At 34.2% G+C, this 20,534-nt stretch overlaps 1 protein-coding gene across 1 annotated transcript; it reads right to left on the minus strand.

Annotated features, from left to right (window-relative positions):
- Positions 1-5,070: 5,070 nt before the first annotated feature.
- LOC128244705 (uncharacterized) lies at positions 5,071-20,489 on the minus strand. Its single transcript, XM_052962748.1, has 3 exons — positions 20,353-20,489; positions 10,106-10,336; positions 5,071-6,974 (listed from the first exon to the last, which is right to left on the minus strand). The coding sequence occupies exons 1-3, from the start codon at positions 20,408-20,410 to the stop codon at positions 6,607-6,609; spliced, it is 657 nt and encodes a 218-aa protein (XP_052818708.1). The 5' UTR covers positions 20,411-20,489; the 3' UTR covers positions 5,071-6,606.
- Between the last annotated feature and the right edge of the window lie 45 nt (positions 20,490-20,534).

The raw sequence follows: 20,534 nt of genomic DNA on the forward strand, positions 1-20,534 counted from the left end.
CTTTTAAAAAAGATTGTAACTGTGTATTTAATAGCTGAAACCCAAAAAATATTAAATGATTGGTGAATGCTAAAATACTTACTGCGATTTACTAGCGTTTCATAAGGTAGCAATACGAACCGTGTTTTCTGCACCTTTCTTTTAAATTAAACTCAGTTTCCTTCATAAGCATCATTGTTTTAGACATTTGTTCATCCCTTTTGGTATATTAAAACAGATGTGTTAAATGTGTTTAATCTTATTTAGGGGTAATAGTGCAGCTTCAATCCCTCTTTTCTACATGTTTATAGACTGTTCATTTCATTTTGAGGAACGTAGATCACCACATTCATAGCAATTAACTATCATGTGTATTCCGGTTCTAAGCATTCATGCCGATGTTAATTTTAGCGTCAGTCTCCTAATTAAAATTGTAAATGCTAAAAACAGATAATCTGCAAGTAATTTAAATTTATTTTTATAAAATGTTGTTATAATCTGTATGGTATACTTTAACTGGTAATAATATATACATGTATACTGCGAGCTATCTTCTTATGGAATCATAATTCTCCACCACCACACCACTGGCACCGGATTTTCAAACTCAATCATTTTTGTTTTAAATAAAAAAAATCTCATAATTCTAAACTAAAAATAATAATATCAAAAATGTGAAAAAACATTGAAAAATATTTTTTTTAATAAATATGCACTTTGTACTGTATATTATACTAGCATGTTAGTGCACCACACCTATATATGACAGCTTATTAAACTAAGGCTATCAGTGGTTGCCTTTTTTTATAAACATATTACATAACTGATACAAACAATTACAGGTTTGCTTTTATTTTCCAGGGGAGGTAACAATCCTGGTAAACGGAAATGATGTAACGGCAGTCCTTCCGTATCAGGTGCGGATTCTGGAAGGTGGCGGCCTCCACGTGCAGTGCATCCCGAATGCGGGCGCGAGTGACGTCAGCTGGGAGATCAGACCGGGGTCCTCGGGCGCTCAGACCGTCTTCAGCCGCTCCCTGAATATTACGGAAGTAAGCCCGCATGACGCCGGTTCTTATACGTGCAATGCTGCCACCTTGTCGAACTCAACCAGTGTGATAAGCCTGGGGTTCACGTTGGAGGTGCTGTACTTACATGCTCCCGTCATTTCCAGTGACACGGCCTTATTCGAGGAGAAAGAGGTCCACCTCGTATGTCACGTGGATGCCTTCCCACAGCCCATCTTCCAGTGGAGGTCAGTAGGTTTGAACTCATTTTGGGCTTTACTCCTATAGTACAATCAAGAGATATATTCTTACCAATAAAAGGGTATGTTAAATGGCTATATTCGAAGAAAAAAATTCATCATACATACAAAATAAACTAATAAAGATAAAGATATAAACTACTTGCAATGTTTTTATTTCAGGACTGAGAATGGTATTCCACTCCAGACAGGAAGAAGCCTGCAGACGGTGCCGACCGCGGGTGAGATCTATCCTCTCTCTAACGGGTTCGCTATCGACTACAAATGTGTGGTGTCCGCCACACTCGTACCCAGATTTAGCCAGGCAATAGGTATCGAACAGGAAGCCATAAAGACAATAACGGTTTACAAACGTGTACGGATTGGAGGCTTCAGTAACACCGGTCGCCTCTTTTCCATTGAAGATGGTGGAAATGTGAACATAACGTGCCTTGCAACCGGAAGTCCACCTCCTTACTTCCGATGGGAGCTCGTAGCCACGGGCGATGTTGTGAAACAGGGGCAGAACCTCATCAGCGAGCACATCACAAAGGAGATGCAGGGAGAATACAGGTGCCACGCGCTCAACTCTATCCCGTTAAACAACGGCAGTATCCTAATGGATCAAACGCGTATGCCATTGTGGATATCGATGTATACACGCCACTGAATGGCGACACGAGTGGGAAACTAGATACGTCATGTAATGAAACAAATCAGGGACCAGTTACAACTACCCTGTCCGACTCCTCTGATACAGACACACGCTGCGATTGCCATGATTACGACCCACTTCCGATCATTGTTATAGCCTCGGTCGGCTGGGCGTCGTGCCTGGCTGTCACAATTATTCTTATTGTATGCATACTGCAACTGTAAAGAAGGAGGAACACGTCTGATAAACAAAACAAAAACATTGTCGATCAAACGCCTAGCGGCACGGACGACAGCACATATCTAAGACCAATGCCGGAAGTTCCTTGCCAGACCTTAAAAGAAGTAGTACATCTATATCATGATATCCGGGCTTGGAAAATCAGCGGGATTGCGAATGTCCGAGTGGTTTGAATGTTCGACATGTACTTGGGAGTGTTCTAATTTAAACATTGATGTGCACTTCCAGAGCCAGTGCAGCTTATCGAAAGTGATATCATAAACATACATAGTCTAACAAAGAATTGCATTGTTTGACTAAACATGTGTTATTATTTTTCAATACAGAAATATTTTTACGCTTAATAGGCAACGAAACGCCATGTGCTGTTTTATTAGATTTATTGTAGAGCTTTAATATATATTGTATGACCAACAGAAAATGAGTTCTTGAGAACATTTATTTAGACTATTATGATCGACGTTGAAGGTAGTAAGCCAGTTTGCCTGAGATTCGAAACTAAATTCTTTTATCGAATATAAAAAGAAAAACTTCTACTTTAATTAAATATCGTTAAACAATTAATGTTTAACAACTAATAGTACAAACTAAAACATAAAATTACTCTTCATACTACTCTCATTTCACAAGTAAAAAATTCCTTCTTTATATAGTTGGTCAGCAATTGGTCAGCAGTATCCCTCTATATCGTTATCATCAGCTGATTGTTCAGCACTTTAGCTCTACCCTAAGTGACGTATCATTTGGAATTCTTCGGCCATTTCCTATCGAAAACAACCTCGGATGAATATGGACGGTTTACAATGTAAAACAACTTAACAGTTTAACTACGCTCCAAGTAGATCGCGTAGTGATTTCAGTTTAACATTTCATATTGATGACTTATCTCTACGGAATTTTAATAATCTGGGATGAGAAAAGCAGACTGGTAAATTATGAGTAATGATAAATTATTTGCCAATAAAGATTGTTTTGATATTATTATTGAGTAACGAAACGGATTAAAATTCTTCAATAGATAATTTATTAGACATAATTGATGATATTTCTAATCAATAACATGGCAAAACATTTCCTGCAAAGGAAAAATCAGCTACCATAAAAAAATCAAGCTGGTTTAACACTGAGTGTAAATAGCTTAATAGAGTTTCTATCGCTGTAAGAGAACATTTCCTTTTGACCAAAATGATGTGAATCGGTTTTACCTTGGCAAGCTCGGAACAAATATTTTCCTGCCAAACGTTAATACAACAGTATTAAAGAAAGAAACTCTTTGTGCTCATTATGCAAATTAAACTCTCGTAAGGTATGGAAGTTTATTAAGAAGTATAGAAAATTAAACCAAATGTCAACAATGTAGATATTACTGAATTTGTAAATCATGTTAGGAATATGACAATTATAGCAAAAGTTATATATCGCATTGAATGAAATAAGCTTCACTACTAGTCCTACTATTAAAATCGCCCGACAAAATATTTTCCCACATTGACTAAACAATCAAATATATTGTTCTAACTGGTTAAAGACGTCAACATTATACATGTTATAAACCAGAAATGACTCCGGGGCAATGTATGTAAAGCAAATATATAGATCACCATCAATATGAAAAAAATCGTCCACCTCAGATAAGTTGATCCAAAAATTTGGCCATGCTGTAAATTCTTATCTTGCTCACAGGCAAAGATAAAACAAGTACCCATATGGAACTCCTTTTTACTGTCATGTATGTTGTTGTTTTTTTCAATAGATTTGATGGAGCTATCAAACCACTGTTAATGCAATTGTTGCAATAAGATAAGTTTGCCCAGTATAAAAAGTTATTTTATTGATTCAAGACATTTGAGAAATAAAGTTTTATCACTTGATGTCTGTTTGTAATTTTAAAGAAACACTTTGACTATGTGTGTTTTTTCTATACAAGATATTGTCACACTTACACTAATTCGTTGCTAGGAATTTGGTTGAAGAAAAAATGATTAAAAATAGCTTTTTGTTTACCCCAAAATTGCATATAACTGTCACCAGCTCCAGAGCAGTCACAAATCATTGCTGTTTGAATATTAGTGTCAAACATTTTGGTAAACAATAACGCATTTATTGCACTTAATGAAATTTTATCTTTACATTTGTTTTCATATCCCTATCAACGCAATTCTTCGAAATACCGTGTTATTGCGGTAAAATGATGGTGGTCCTCCTAATGCGAAGAGACAACAACCAGTATAATGCACAAAGCAGCACCCTTGATCAGAAGGAATCGTCAGTTTCGATGTCTGGCCTTATAAAACTTGAGCATGTTTCTTCAGGATCAAATTCAAGTTAACATTAATTTCTATGGTAGTCTATTACTATCATCGTTGTAAAGCAGTGAAAGATAGAAACGAAAGAACTACTTTCTTATTTGTTTTGGATGTGCAGAATGAACAGGTAATGACAACAACATTAATATTACCACATTTAAGCACATTTGATTCTATATACGTTTACTTTTTATCACGTACATAGACCAAAAAGAAAATATGAAGTCATATACGCTGTTTCCAATTTCCATTTTGCACATGATCCCCTGAAAGATTTCTTTATCATTCGATATCTGTCAATTAAATATAAGTGAAACTCGTAATTTTGGATCGCGCTTCTGGCACTATAAGATTTTTTTAAATAAATTTAGTGATATTTTTTTAGCGAAAAGGCTTATTCTATAGGTGTGTTCAGTGATCCCCATGAAAAATCAAAATTAACGAAATATTTTTTACTTAACTAAATATCCCACTGTTTGTTGTCAGATAACCTAATTAAGATATCCTGCAATTTGCAAGACATTTAATCCGTCTATTTTGAAGATTTATTATATGTTATATGTTATATAAAGCTCTGGACAAAACATTGACCTTCATCAGTATAACAAGGATTCTTTTTAACACAAACTCGTCTTTTTATTTTAACATTTAATAACATTTAATAAAAAAGTACATAAAATATCTGGGATATTGGTCTAAAGAACTACAAATAGTATTGTCCGAATACAATAAAACAAACAAACAAAGCAATATACGCGTTTCATGGCGACTAATCCTACAATAAGCTTGCAACCTGTACAAAATTACAAAAGCAGGAATTGATTTCTTTTGTTTTTGTTTCATGTTCTATTATCTGGATTTATATTCAACGCACTTTTTTGAAAGATAACGTTGGAGAACATTTATATGACCTTTTTCAGAGCGAATTGGAAGCACTTTAAACCGAAAAACGTCTTAGTTCCGTAACCAGAATGCAAATACACATGTAGTACAAAATATACTCGGTCATTTTAATCTGAAATATAACAAAGAGTATTGACCAAATAAACCTAAAACGAATAATCAAAGGAACAAATACATGTTAGGTTATCCAAAAAAACTAGGGATGCAAACAAATGGCAAATTGATATTCGAATATTCGGTAATTATTTTGATCGAATATTCGAATACCAAAATGAACCTTTTAGAATTGCAGTAAACTGTTATTAACTGTAGTAACTAAGTCGGGCCCTGTTACCCTTCTTTGTCGTATCGTTTACACGCGACGGATACTTATTGTTCCACAAATTAGCCTCTGAATTTCCCCATTTTCAGAATACATCCCAAGAAAAAGGATACATCTTTAACAAAAAAATCGAATTATTTCAATTCCTGTGTGTTCATATTTGTAAACAATGCAAAATAAGATCCGGGAATTACGTATTTTCCCGGTCACGTTAAATGACGATATGCGCCAACATGTGACTTGCAGCCTCGTTCTGGTATTAATGTTTACGAAAAATATTTAAAGAAGACGACACCATGGCCAAACGTCGATTTTGACTTATGTATTGTACAACAATACAGGACATATATCCTTAAAAGTTAAACCATGCAGTTACGTTTCAAGGCAAGAGCGTTTTTTTTTCGAAACATGGAAAACTGTTTAAAGCACAAAACTAGCACATGTCCGTCATATTATCAAGGCGATTTGAGCAATATCGACAAGCTTGATTAGCAATGTAAACAACTCACTTGTATAAAGGCCAATCTCTTCAACCCTTAATTGGCATAGTCATTTAGATGTACCAAAAATAATTGTAATGTGTTTAATGTCACTTGTCTAACAGCCAGTAAATGCAAAATTACGGGGACTGTTTATAGTTCCCGACGATATATCCGATATGACGCGTGACAAGTGTCATCAAGTTCACACCTCTGGCATAAGGAATCAATCGTTGTAAAAACAAGACAGACGGAGATGACAGTTGTAGGCAAAAAGTTTATTAATTTAATAATTCAACAAAAACATCGAATATTCGAATACCGATTTTGACATTCGAATACCAAACGTTCGATCGAATATTCGGATATTCGAATATTCGTTTGCATCCCTAAAATAACGTCTTAACATACAGTTTGGTGATTGCTGAAAAGCAGGAATCAATTGCTTTACTGGATTTACACATTCTTCTATTGATTTACACAAGATACGAAGCAATTAACAAAACCGCAACTGATGGCATCAACATGATCGTGGATGAACCGCTTGTTGGTTCCGTGGTGGTCGTGATGGTGGATGCATCCGTGATCGATGAACCGCTTGTTGGTTTCGTGGTGGTCGTTATGATGGCTGCTACGGTAGTAGGGAAAATACCAGTTGATGAGGTGCAGAAGTCGCCATTATATTCGACGGAATCAAATGTTGTGGTAAGCGACTCGAGTGACTGTATGAATTCGACTTGACTCTCGGCGTCTAAAAGTGTATCTATTTTGCGGCAGTTGTCCTCGGTGTCTTCCAGCGACGCGCTACACCCACGCACAACTATCAATATCCTCATCCCGGTATCTGAAACATGAATGTTTGACTATGGTACTTCCAAATTAATTGTTAATGGACTCACAATTCATCTTTTAATTGTACATGTATAGATGAGATTTAAGTAAAATGTCTTTAATGTTGGAATAAGCATTATTTATATTATAAAATCAAATTTAACTAGACATATTCATATAAGATATCGTACCGATTGGGTAGATATCAACATTAATACCACCATACTGTTATGTAAACTGTTGGAGATTGGGAGTTATAGCGTTGAAAAGCTGTTTTATATTGACCTCCATCATTTCTAAACTAGATAGTGAAGGCCAATTAATTTTTTGAAGTAGTATCTTTTGCAATGACAAAACATCATTCGGAAATATATACGTAATAAAATTGTCTGTGAAAGTGTTAATCCATTGAACGTTACATTAACATGGCAGTACTATAAGTATCTTCCATGCCCGAGAGTGTAAGATAGGTTCAATCCGACCCAAGCGTAGGGTGCTTTGCCGAAACGAGGTTTACCGAGTTTCCGCAAAACACCCTGCGTGAGGGTCGGGATGAAACTATCTTACACGAGCGGCTATGGTAGATGCTTTTTCTCCCACCTCAGTTAAACAAAATTAATTAAAAATGTATTTTTTGCTGGAACTCTTTTGTGCTTAGTGAAAATAATTGCGTATGGATATGCGATAGCACGTGTTTGTCATGGATACGCGCGCAGTGATCCAGTTAATGTTAATTGTCAAATCGGTCTTTTTAAATAGTTCTAAATGAAGCATTATTTCTTGAATGGTGCGTGAAAACTGTTTTATAGTGACATTTGAAGCGAGAAATAATTAATTAGCGTTCTAAATATTTCCATAAGAAAAGATTTTCTTGATGCTACTGACAGTCCAGTCTTCAACAAGGGAGGTTATTACAATGTGGTGACCTTTAAAAAGGAGTTCCATACGGGCATTTTATCTTCGCCCGTGGGCAAGATAAGAATATCTAGCATGGTTAAAGCGACAGTCCGCAAATCGGGCAAATTAGCCATGAAAAAAAAATAAAAGTCATCTATGTGTTGATAAGCATTCCTGACTGACGAATCCAAAAAAAATTTGGTTCAAATCGACCTAGAAATGAGTTTTTCGTGTCATTTTCAATATCTCTTCTTAACTATCGGCCCCCGAGAGTTAACGGTTATATAAATAGAAAAAACAGTGGGATTCCAAAGTTCTTGCGCATGCGCAGGGCGATACTATTTCCCGGTCTCTCCTCGTAAAATCCGGTCTCATCCGGTCTCATAATTCCCGGTTCATAACTTATGGCCCCAGACAACGGATTGTGTTGCTGATGTTTATAACACGATTTTGACAATCTTATTTGTTTTTATATGTAACAAAATGGTATAAAATATATAAACATTATGTCTTAATTTATGCAATTTGTTATAGGTATACACTATTTATGCAATTCGTGTTAAAGGTGTAGAGAAAGATGCGATGCAGTACAAATGCTCATGTTTTTTGCATAAAAGATTGAGGACGGCTAGAGTATGAAGTAACTTAGAATTGCACCTTTTAAATTATGTTATGTTATGTTATTGTTCTTCCTTTTATGTTTACCCCCCCCCCCCCGACATAAAAATTTTTAAGCATAAATGATTACAATTGAAAAATTCCATGTTTGCATATCCGACTCATATCTGATTTACATGTAGTCAAGCATTGTTATTTTTTGTATTACTATTATCAATAGTATACTTATAACTGAATTTAATATGAAAAAAAAACACACTCAATGTGTTTGTTATTCATGACATTAATTTCAGTGCATGTGCATATTTCATGTTTTTATCTTTGCCTAAATTTATTTTATGTTTTATTGATATAAAATTTGAAATAAATAGTGACATAATTATCATCAAATATCTAATGTTTTAATCAACTGTAATCTTTTGTAATCCTATTACCCCCCGCGGTCATTAACACCTTTTTGATCACGCCCGATAGCTATTATAAAACAGAGACCGGAGGAGACCGGGACCGGGAAATAGTATCGCCCCCAAGAGTAGTCGGAAAAACCGTAGACCTACTTTCTCTTTTGCCGTCTAAAAATAGCAACTTTCGGCAATTTTCAATTTGTTAAATCTAAGTTATTAAAGCGATTTTTTAAAAAATAATTGCGGTTCAGTCGGTCTGAAACAATGTGGAACTTATTAAAAACTTTTGAAATACGGTTACTTTTGCGGACTGTCGCTTTAAATTATTGGATCTACTTATCTGAGGTGGGAGAAATATATATATCATATGGCGGCATGTGTGACATTGATATTGTAAACCCGAGAGCTGAATGTCACCCGAGGCGTTAGCCAAACAAAATAAATTTCATAGTATAAATTATAAATTACATAATAGTTTTAAAATAAATTTAATTAAACAAGTTTAAGAAGGAAAACAAAATATAACATTATAAAGTATTTATATCTAGAACAAAATTCCACCGTTAATTATGCTAAATTCCTTCAAAAAGCAGTTGTCTGATGTTTTTTTGTACACATTGAATAGTGACGTCACCACTAAATGTGTATAAGGGAGGCAATCACGTCATAATTTAGCTAGAATATTGAAGCATTTATTTGCCCTTATATGACATTCAAAATGTCATTGCGGTCACATGACCTTACAGTAATTTTTTGCTTGGTCACGTGTCAAAAAAGTTTAAAATGTTTTTGATAGTCACAATGTCTCTTTTTCGGGAAATGGGATTTTACCATTGAAGACAAAAGTGAGGTATAATAATTATAAATATACGTGTCATAAGGCCCTCCTTCTGGTAAGCAGGTTTCTTACACATGACAAAGCTACTCACGGGAGTCAGGTGCCTGTTTTAACAAAAGCTTAGGCAACTAAGTCTAAGCTGAAATGTAATTATCTCAAATGTTCAGGTGTTTGTCGTGTATTTGCGTGAACTCAATTTTAGAATTAGAACGTGTAAAAATATGGACGCACAGTTAAGAAAAAAGAGTAAAATCCACGGACTTCCCATTAGGAGGTTCCTATATTTTTGGATGTTGAAAGTTACGACTAAGATTCTTTCATAAAACAGGCCGAAGAAGAAACGAATTTGCCAAGGATTCATGTTCTACATGCTTTTTTACTACGTACCCGGCAGATTAGCGGCTGTGAACCCCATACACGTCATGGATAATGTAAAGCTAGTACAGGTGTCCTTTGAACCTTGAGCAGCAACTGCGCATGTCTCTGTCGGGGCTGTGTTACTAGCACATGACTCGCTCCTTAAATAATCCAGGGACGACATCATATCGTTCAGCATACTTTCGATATTGTCCGGCATGTTGATGTATTCGAAACCGATATGCATACAGCTGGAGCATTCTGAAATAGTACAGGTAAAATTCATCATTTACATTCTTCATAAATGGCTATATGCCTCTTGCGGGGATCGAACCCACGACCGCTCGTTCTGCAGGCGGACACTTTACCGCTTCGTTATAAAAGCCAGCTCTATAGCGAGACAGCATAAGCGTTGCCCTATACATATCAAATACCCGGTTGCAATTTTCTTCCTTCATTCTGAAATTTGAACTCATGATATATTCAATTTGACATATTCCCTGTTTTGTCAAAATTATTTCTTAATTCTTTGACACATGTTTAAATATTTATTATTCCAGACTGTAGAGGCATTCATTCCGTTTATATCACCTTTCATTCCTCCATTTCGGAAGAATGTGATAAACTGTTAAACAATATCAGTATCTATCATGTGTTTCCGTTACGGATAGAAAAATCTGACCCGAGAGCACGCGTGTAAGCCGGTAACGAGGGAAAATTGACGTAAAATCCGCATTTTTGGTGCACATTTCACCAAAAAGCGCTTGCGACGTTGTTTCTTCACGTCATAAACCGCAGTTATTTTAAATCACAACTGACATAAAACAGTTCTTCGTAAAAACGCGTTTTACGATGATTTATTATCAATTTTAACCAAAAGTCTTGCATACTTATATATTTGGTTGGGCTTAATTGAAATGGCATTATATACTTTGCATAAACCATACTATAAAAGAAATAAGAAGTGGCGCGTTGTTGCGCGTGACTCATCTTACATGTGGGTGTAAGACTATACGTTTCTTCCATGGCCGAGAGTGAAAGATAGGTTCATCCCGACCCGAGCGTAGGGTGTTTTGCGGAAACGAGGTTTACCGAGTTTCCGCAAAATATCCTGCGCGAGGGTTGGGATGAACATATCTTACACGAGCGGCTATGGTAGATGCTTTTTCTCCCACCTCAGTTAAACAAAATTAAAGTGACACTCTTATTCAAAATCAATACATACGCTTGTAGAACAAACCTTAAATTTGACTGATAAAACTTTAACTGCTTACTAAAAAATGCATATTTATGGAAAATATTAATTTATGATAACAAGGTTATTACCGTGTATTTAATAGCAAAAAGCGCAAAAATATTGAATGATTGGTGAATGCTAAAAGATTTACTGTGGTCTGCTATAGTCTCATAAGGTATAAATACCGTGTATTATGCTCATTTCTTTTTCAAATTAAACTGTGTATCCTTCATAAGAACCTTTATTTTCGACATGTATTCATCCTTATTGGAATATTTAAACAATATTATTAATTTTGGTAAATCTTATCTGGGAGTAAGAGTGCATCTTAAAGTAAAAATGTATTTTTTTTGCTGGTGAACTCTTTTGTGCGTAGTGAAAATAAATGCGTATAGATATGTGATAATTCGTGGTTGTCATGGATTTGTGCGCAGTGATTCATATTATGTTAATAGTGAAATCGGTCTTGAAATAGTTCTGAGGAGAGTGAATCATTATTTCTTGAAAAGTGCGTGAAAACTTTTTTATGGTGACATTTGAAGCGAGAAATAACTAATAAGCTTTCTAAATACTGTACCAAGACAAGGTTTCTATGATGCAACAGACGGCGGTCTTCAACAAGGGAGCTAATTACAATGTGATGACCATTAAAAAGGAGTTCCATACGGGTAGTTGTTTGATCTTTGCCCGTACGCGAAATAAGAATTTCTAGCATGGTTACATTTTTGGATCTACTTATCTGAGGTGGGAAAAGAGTTTTAAAACCGTAAATCGGAATCTACCATCGGCAAATTGACATTACATTTTTTAACTTTAATTTTAACGAATTAATGCGCGCACGGGCGTATCAATTCCAGCGCTGTTAGAACTGCGGTGGTCAATGACATTACTTACATTACCAATCTGCTCTAATATCTGCTCTACGGAGCTCAAACGTAGCTCTGTAATGAGAACGTTTTACTTCTACTGTTACTAAGGAAACATCTTTGAACAGCTTTTATTGTAATTATATTAGATAACTTCACTTACTTTCATAACTTGATATATCACATGGACTATTGAATGTTTCTTGATGAATAAGTCTTAGGATTTATTTTGTGTATTAACTATTAAACTTAAATGTGGAATTAATAAAGAACCAACTTTTAACATCTTAATTGGACTTGGACTTGATTTGTCAATCAAGCTCAAAGATTAAACATAATCTGAATTAAAGCAGGGACTTGCAATAGTCTAAAATAATAGACGTGTTATACGGGATTCTGCCAATCCCTAACGTCTAAACGGGAATGTGCAAAAAACTGGGGGGGGGGGGTAAATATATTGAAATTGTTTTAAGTGAAGTATTTTATGGTTGAAATTGATAATAAAGAGTTATATTCATATTTTACCATGTAAGTGAAATGTTATTTTGCACTAAACAAGCATTTAATGCATTAAAACAAGTTGTTTACCTTTCCAATAAAACGAAAGTTGACTGACACAGACAACAATTTTGCGAAGGGGAACAACTCGATACAATCGTAATAACTCGGCCTCCTCCGACAAAGCTTCGAGATAGACCTCGTATACAATCGTACCAACTCGGCCATGGCCGAAATGTTCCGAGCGATTTAAAACTGTGCCCAAAAGCCTTGCAGCCAGGTGCCCTTCATGTATATATCGTTATGTTTTGACAGAATGAAATGAAGAAAAGCCGTCAAACTCATAATTATAAGTTGGATATTTATTTTTTTGTGTACGGAACTAATATAAAATAACATTATCTGGTAATATTTCTTGTTGTTATTATATTTTATAGACGCTATATGCTTTAACCCGGAATCCTGATCGGAACAACTACCCACTTTTGATACTAAACAATTTGTACGTGAAGGATTTTCCATATCAAAAATCTAAAAATCCGTCAACGTACAAATATTTGGACTAGGACTCGCAATTGTGTCAGTTAATTCCCCAAATTAATGGCCATCTGCACATGCCCCTCAGACAGTGTGACTCATGCTCGGTGACCCACATTCTATACTGGAGTTGTTGGCGCCGCACTGGAGTGCGCGCCTATTATGGAAAGGGAATTTATTTTAGTTAGTGGTAGGAGCGGTTTTTAAGTTGGGTTTTACTGTAATTTTATTATGATTAAAAAATGCAAATGGATGGCGATTGCATGGGTGTTAAAAATGCTATTTATGGTTGAATAGATTGTCTTCAATTTATCTTCAAAACATTATATCGGAAGAAGGACAAATAAGTTTAATAACTGTTCCCGTTTCGTTTACGTTTTCCGATTGGTTAACTGTAATATCATGTGCCGGAAATGTAAATATTCGGAGGAGTTCCGAATGAAATGTAAAATGTGTGGACCGTTAATTATGTGAATGGGAATAATTATGTTTTATGTTGTTTTGTTATGTTTACTGCATTAATAAACCATGAGGTAAGCTGTTTTCTTTAATTTAATCGATATTGGAATTAAATGTTCACCTAACTTTATTTGTTAATGTGTTGAAAGTGACATTAGTAAAATTTTATTACGATTGCCCCCGAGTTGTTTTATTTTTAGAACACTACACATATCCGGATGTTGCTATTTTTAGAACCAGAAGGTATTTCCCCGCTATTCATAGGTCAATAATGGAATTTCTACATCGTCGATTTATGGTTGGAAACTCGGTGAAGTTTTGTCATGAATATACGTTTAAAATAAGTAAACACTAAAAGTGCACACTGACAGTTGATTACGATACATTTAACAATTTGAGTCATTACAATAAAACATGGATTATAAGTGAATTATACGCGTAAGAGAAGATTTTCTGTCGAAAAAACTAATGTCAACAATCAGCATGGAACTGGGATATTCGTATCAAAGGGCTGTTCATGTAAGTATCCTTGAGTAGTTGTGTAAGTTTATGTGTTCAATTTTTTTTTTTTTAATTTCTTTGGAATTCTTAAATCATTTTTATTTGCTAAATGTTAAGACAGCATTTTAATATTTCTACATGTTCTATAAATATACATGTTACATTCTTTTCATCTACTTATAATGCACCAGTCAATTGTAACCATGCCCCCCCCCCCCCCCAGGTCCGAGGAATAGCTTGGACATTGACTTTCTGTCCAGCCAACCCCGGGTAAAATCCTCGTCCTGCGGGGACGAACTGATGGTCAAATCCTCGCCATATGCCCCGTACCACAGGGAGCCTAGGTAAGGCATATTCCCTGCTATATTTTGTTCAAAGACAAAACCACCGCATTCAACCGGCACTGCGAGGCCACCTGAAAGGTAAAAACACAGCCCATTTCCCCGGCTTTCCCTTGCATATCCCCAGACCTGGGGGGCCGTGGTTACAATTGACTGGTGCATTATGTACATGTTACATATTTTTAAATGTACTTATGTACATCATTTATATATATGATATGAGTATGTAATCTTTTATTTGATTGTTTTATCTTAGAAAAATATTAGACTTAAAAATACCCATTATTTGTTTACAAACTGCATATTTTCAAAATAAACCTGTATTAAAAGATGTACATGGTTTCGGGCTGGAAGCCACAACAGCTTGGACACAAGCGACATTCATTTGCTTGGTGTAGGTCTCGTTGAACGCCATACTGTTGTGAATCATTATCAACCAAAATGCACAACAACTACACATTTGTGCCTACCAACCCTTACTCTTGGCTAAAACGGATATTAGTGCAGAATGTATAATAAATACATGTGCATTTGTATTTTACGGTTGTAGTTTCTGTTGGTTGATAATCAGAAGACTAATTTCTTTCAGGCAGGAAATACTGAATATTACTGTTATATGACGAATTCCAGCCTGCATTAAATACTTTGTTGGATCATTGAGACAGATTTGACATCCATGTCTATCCACAAGCCAGTCACATCTGATAGAGATGATGTGAGTATTTCATATAAAACATATTTGAGTTGGTGTTTGTTGTTTTATAAACTCACTGTTTTCAATAATCCAGTGGTGGTGGTGGTGGTGGTGATGGTGGTGGTGATGATGAATTTTATTGATAAATTTAGTAATTTTCTTTATATTATATACATGTATGTATCAGCTTATTGTTGTTGTTTTTAAATAATGTTGAGAAATATTAAACTGTTGATATTTTATTTTGTATATGTATGGCAGTATTATTATCTATACAAATTAGTTAAAAAGTACTTTTTTTCTTTTACAGCACTAAACATTCTAGATGAGTAAAGTGCCTGAAGGGGCATGAAAACCAAATCAGCATTGACTCAGCATTGAGTAATTTTCATCTGTGCTCACACTACAAGTACAAACGCATGGGAACAAACCAAACTTCAAATGTTGAAGAGTGAAGAATCATTGTGAAAATTTCTAAATGTTAGAATACCATTGACTAAATAAAACAAATAGACATCGATTACCAACAGACACTGTTTACATGTTATAATATTAAAAAGACATTAGTTGAGAACTTTCACTCTGACATTTTTGGAGGGGCATTACCGCCTACTTAGTGTTCTTGTTTCTTTACATATTTTAATTTAAAAATACATTCATTGTTTTTAAATCTGAATTCTGAGTTAGTATCACAAGTAAAATTCATTTATTTGAATGATTACATTTTATGAATAAGTCCAATTAAGCTTTTTACAAGAAAAAGGTTGATTTTTAAGCATTTTACTAGTTATAAAAATGTATAGTTACATGACATTATGTATATTTCCTTCAAAACTGAACGGTAAACTGTCATAAATTGTCTTTTAAATTGTTCATTAGACATCATAGAAAATATTTAAAATGATTTCAGCAGGTTGTCTTGTTATTAACTGTTCTTTATGAATTTATAAAACTGCTATATATTTTCAAACATCGAAATACTGCTCTGTTCCGAAGACTCACAAGATCAATCAAAATGATTTTTTTCCATGTGTATCAATAATACGTTCGGTTGAACTTTATTTTTCTGTTAACTGAAGTTTATTTTACCAGAAACTGTTGTATTTATTTCATAATCTCTGATAATGTGAAAAAATCAAATATAGACAAATTATTGTTTTCATTTTTCAAAATGGGTTGATAGATGTCAACAATAATGTTTCTAATGAAGGATCTTGAGTTCAATTTGCTAATTAATAAGAATGAACATAAAACATGGTATTTCTGCCTTGTGATACTATAGTAGACCACAGTAAATCTTTTAGCAATCACCAATCATTTAATATTTGTCATGCTTTCTGCTATTATAAACAGGGTGACAAGCTTGTTATCAGTAAACAATATTTCAGTAAATGCATTATTTAGTAAGTAGTTATTGTTTTTTCATTCAATTTGATGTGTGTGATATATACAATTATATGTATTGATTTCAAATAAGAGTTTCACTTTAAAGATGCTCATTTAAAGATAATGAACAGACACACAAAAACTAGACACTTTTGATACTAATTATACGAATGATTATTGTTTTATATATAGGTGACCTCTGATTTGTTTTGGAGATATTCATAAATGGGTGTTATTCTTTATTGTCTTCAGTTTCTTATACATTTAAGGATTTTTATAATTGCTTTTCTGGTATATATTACAATGTAATTTAATGCAAATGAAAACACACTTTATACTAGACACATTTGATACTAATGATATAAATGATTATTGTTTACATGTACTCTGATTTGTTATGGAGATATTCATAAAGGGGTGTTCTTCATGTTATTATACATTTTGGACTTGATTTGGTATTGCTTTTCTGGTATGTATTCATTTAATGCACAAAGAAATTGTTTTAAGTGTTCAGTATCACTTTCACACATTGTTTACTATTATTTTATTTTGCATATTTGGCCTATTTATGCTTATATGTGCATTGTTGTATTTCAAAACCTTTGTGAAAAATAGAAACAGTATTATTTCTTTCATACATAGTCTGATACATATTCAGTTTGAATGCGTTATTTTTATCATATTTGAAAAAATTGCCATTGTCCAATAAGACACATGCTGTTTTTTGTGTTAATATCAACTAAAAACATCCATTTTCAACTTTTCTATACTATGTAAATGAAGAAGTTAACATAATAACTCCATTGACTAGATTTTTATGCAATTTTACATTACATTTTAGTATTATTAAACAGCTAAAAACAAGGAATGTTATGTTATAAATGCATTTCATCTAGTAAACAATGTTCACTTTTTATATAACAGTTCAATAATTATGTTCTATTTATGTTTGCAACTTTACAGTTCAATAATTATGTTCTATTTATGTTTGCAACTTTCGGACGAAATGATAATGTTTATTAAAGTACTACACAAATTGTTAAATTGTTATTTCATATCACTTATTCTTCCCTACAAGTTGTCATTCCAGCATGGTGACGTTGCCCCCTCCCCCTATATGATTAGAACTGCAGTGTACAGTGTACATGAACATTATTCCCTTTGTATCTTTTCCTGTCCGGAGCATAACTAGAAAACTACTTTTTTTGGAATTTCATTAAACATCATTCAATGGTATTTAGCACAACGAGAGGAAGTGCAGTGCACAATGACTATAGCTGTTTTTAAGCTAATTACATAATTATTTCCCTTTGCCGCGTTTTCTTGACTAGAGCATTACTTTAAAACTACTTATGGTATTGAAATAAAACTTGGTATATGGGTATGTGGTAATGACAAAAAGTATAGCGCACAAGCACCCTAATTCTGTCGTGTTCATTAATGTACCCCACCCCTAATGAAATGTTCAACTTGAAAATCTTGAATTTCAATGCTTTTGCCTATGTTGTCATGCAAAATACTACAAATATTTTGAGAATTTCATAGATGCGGTTCAATGCACCATAATATGCTTGTTGGCCTTGACATTCCTTGTTTTTCAACATATAACAAGTGCATAAACTATTAAACGGCGCACTTTGATGCTTTGCATCAATGGTCTTTCTTGTATATACTGGCGCGTTTCCGACGCTGCACGACTTAACCGGGGTGCGCGGTTGCACATGTTTATATTTTTGTTTATATTTTGTTCGTGGCTGGGTAACTAGATACTATCGATTATATAGTTAGCATTGTCTTGTGTACAGCTTCAACAAAGTGATGAAGGTTCTGCATGTAGCATTTATCTATAAATTTCTTCAAAACTTTCTTAAAAACAATAATACCGCAAATTGTCGTGTTTTCTGTTTTAAATAACTAAATTGTGTTTCTATACACGTGTTGGATCAATGTCCGCCATGTTCTTTTGTCAAAGTGAACTCGTTTTCGGATGAAACGAATCGACGAAACCACATCCGGAGTGTTTCGATAGTTACAAAAACCAGTTTCAGTATTGGCAAAGCAAACGATAAAACTGGTTTTCACTTTCTTTGAAACTGTCACAAGAAAAATGCAGTTCGTGAAACCAATAATAACTCAAAACTAGTGTATTACCAAGAAAAACGCCCTGAATGATTTTTTTTTACACGATAACAATTAAAATCAAAGCGCCTAATTTAGTGGAGTTTAGCAAATTTTCCGGAGAACAATAGAGTGATACTCTTAGTATATGTTTAATTCAGAAAAAAACATGCTGCTATATACGCTTATATAAATCACGCACACTCTTCGACACAATTCTTTTGAAAAAATATCAACTTTGCATGTCAGTTTTAAGGTCTTATAGTTACTTTAAGGGACAAGTACATGTATACATTACATATGCACTGGCCAAACGGTTCGCAGCGCTTTGGAATGCCTTTTTGAAAGTTCCATTTTAATATTAAAAAAAATAAAAATACGTTAAACGTAATTATTGATTATTTACTCAAATAGGACCAAGAAACCCTTACGCCGGGCGGGACTTTGTGATGACGTTTAACTTCTTATCTACAAAGGTGAACATTCATCACCATGACCATTATGATTAGAACAAAGATACTCTTCAAAATGGCGTATATTATTAAAAAAGCGGTTAATTTTTCCCAGCTTGATAACAAACGAATATAAGTCATTAACAATGATGGCAATATTGCCAAGTTTCATTTTTTTAATGAAGAATAAATTTCCATAGAGTATTTGCTTTTCGTATATTTTTCTCTATACCAAACGGCTAAATAAATATTTAAATCGCACTGGTTTAAGCTTGAACCATGTAAACAACTTGTTATTTGAATATAACAAAAGATGGAAACTCACCCTATTTAAGTATGACCTTAAAACGCTAGACGAAATAAATCAAGTTTAATGGCGCATGTGACTGTTATGTGATGCCTGACACAATAACAACTATACAAATCGTTGTTGTATCGATCGGAAATGGGTATAAAAGCGTGTTTTGTATCCACAAGGCGTAAAATGAGTTTAGTTTAAGGGTTCTATCTGCAGCTTAATATACATATACAGCATATGTTAAAAATATTTAAAGGTCATAATTTCAAGCCAACCAGGGCAATATTTAATGATCTTCCTAAAGTATCCACTATAAAACTAAGCTTTTTATTCCAACGAGCCATTGGCAATAATGTTATATGTTGATGCCTTGTGATCCCCATGTCATTGTAGTACCATTTGAAAGGGTACTGCTTATTAATAACTTATACGTAAAATGAATCACAGTTGTTCCTTCTCAACCCACTGCATCCCATCAAAAACATCCAAACTGTCTCAAACATGTCCAGATGTTTTAGCATCATCATAATATGACATCACATCCAACTTCTTACAGGTTCCCATCCGTAACAAAGTATACATTAATACAAAGACAAACATGGAATTCTGTTGAAAATACGCCTCCACTTTCTATAAACGCAATGACTTAGCCAAAAGTTTGGCCATTCTGACAAACAAATTACTATATTCATTCGTATTAAGGCCACCACTGTAAGAAGAATCAACAATAAAACCCATTCCTCTTCAAATGTACATAAGCTATATATATATATAGACTCACATACTTCGACGATATTGAAAACGGGTGAACTTCACTGAATGCAATTAAGTGTGAACTTATCCTAACCATTATTACGTTCAAGGATATAACTATATCAATATATACATACCCAGAGCAATACATGGTGAAATCGTGAACAACAACAGCAAACCAATCCTTATGTCCATTTTGAAATGATGCTTAATTGCAAAACCAAATTTATTGCGATGTTTTCTAACTTGTTAAAAGTACCGATGTTCCAGCTATAGATATGTTTGACGGAGTAGTTAAAAGTCGACGCGGAGTCACGCT

The sequence above is a fragment of the Mya arenaria genome, chromosome 8 (genome assembly GCF_026914265.1).
Source record: "Mya arenaria isolate MELC-2E11 chromosome 8, ASM2691426v1".
NCBI lineage: Eukaryota > Metazoa > Mollusca > Bivalvia > Myida > Myidae > Mya > Mya arenaria.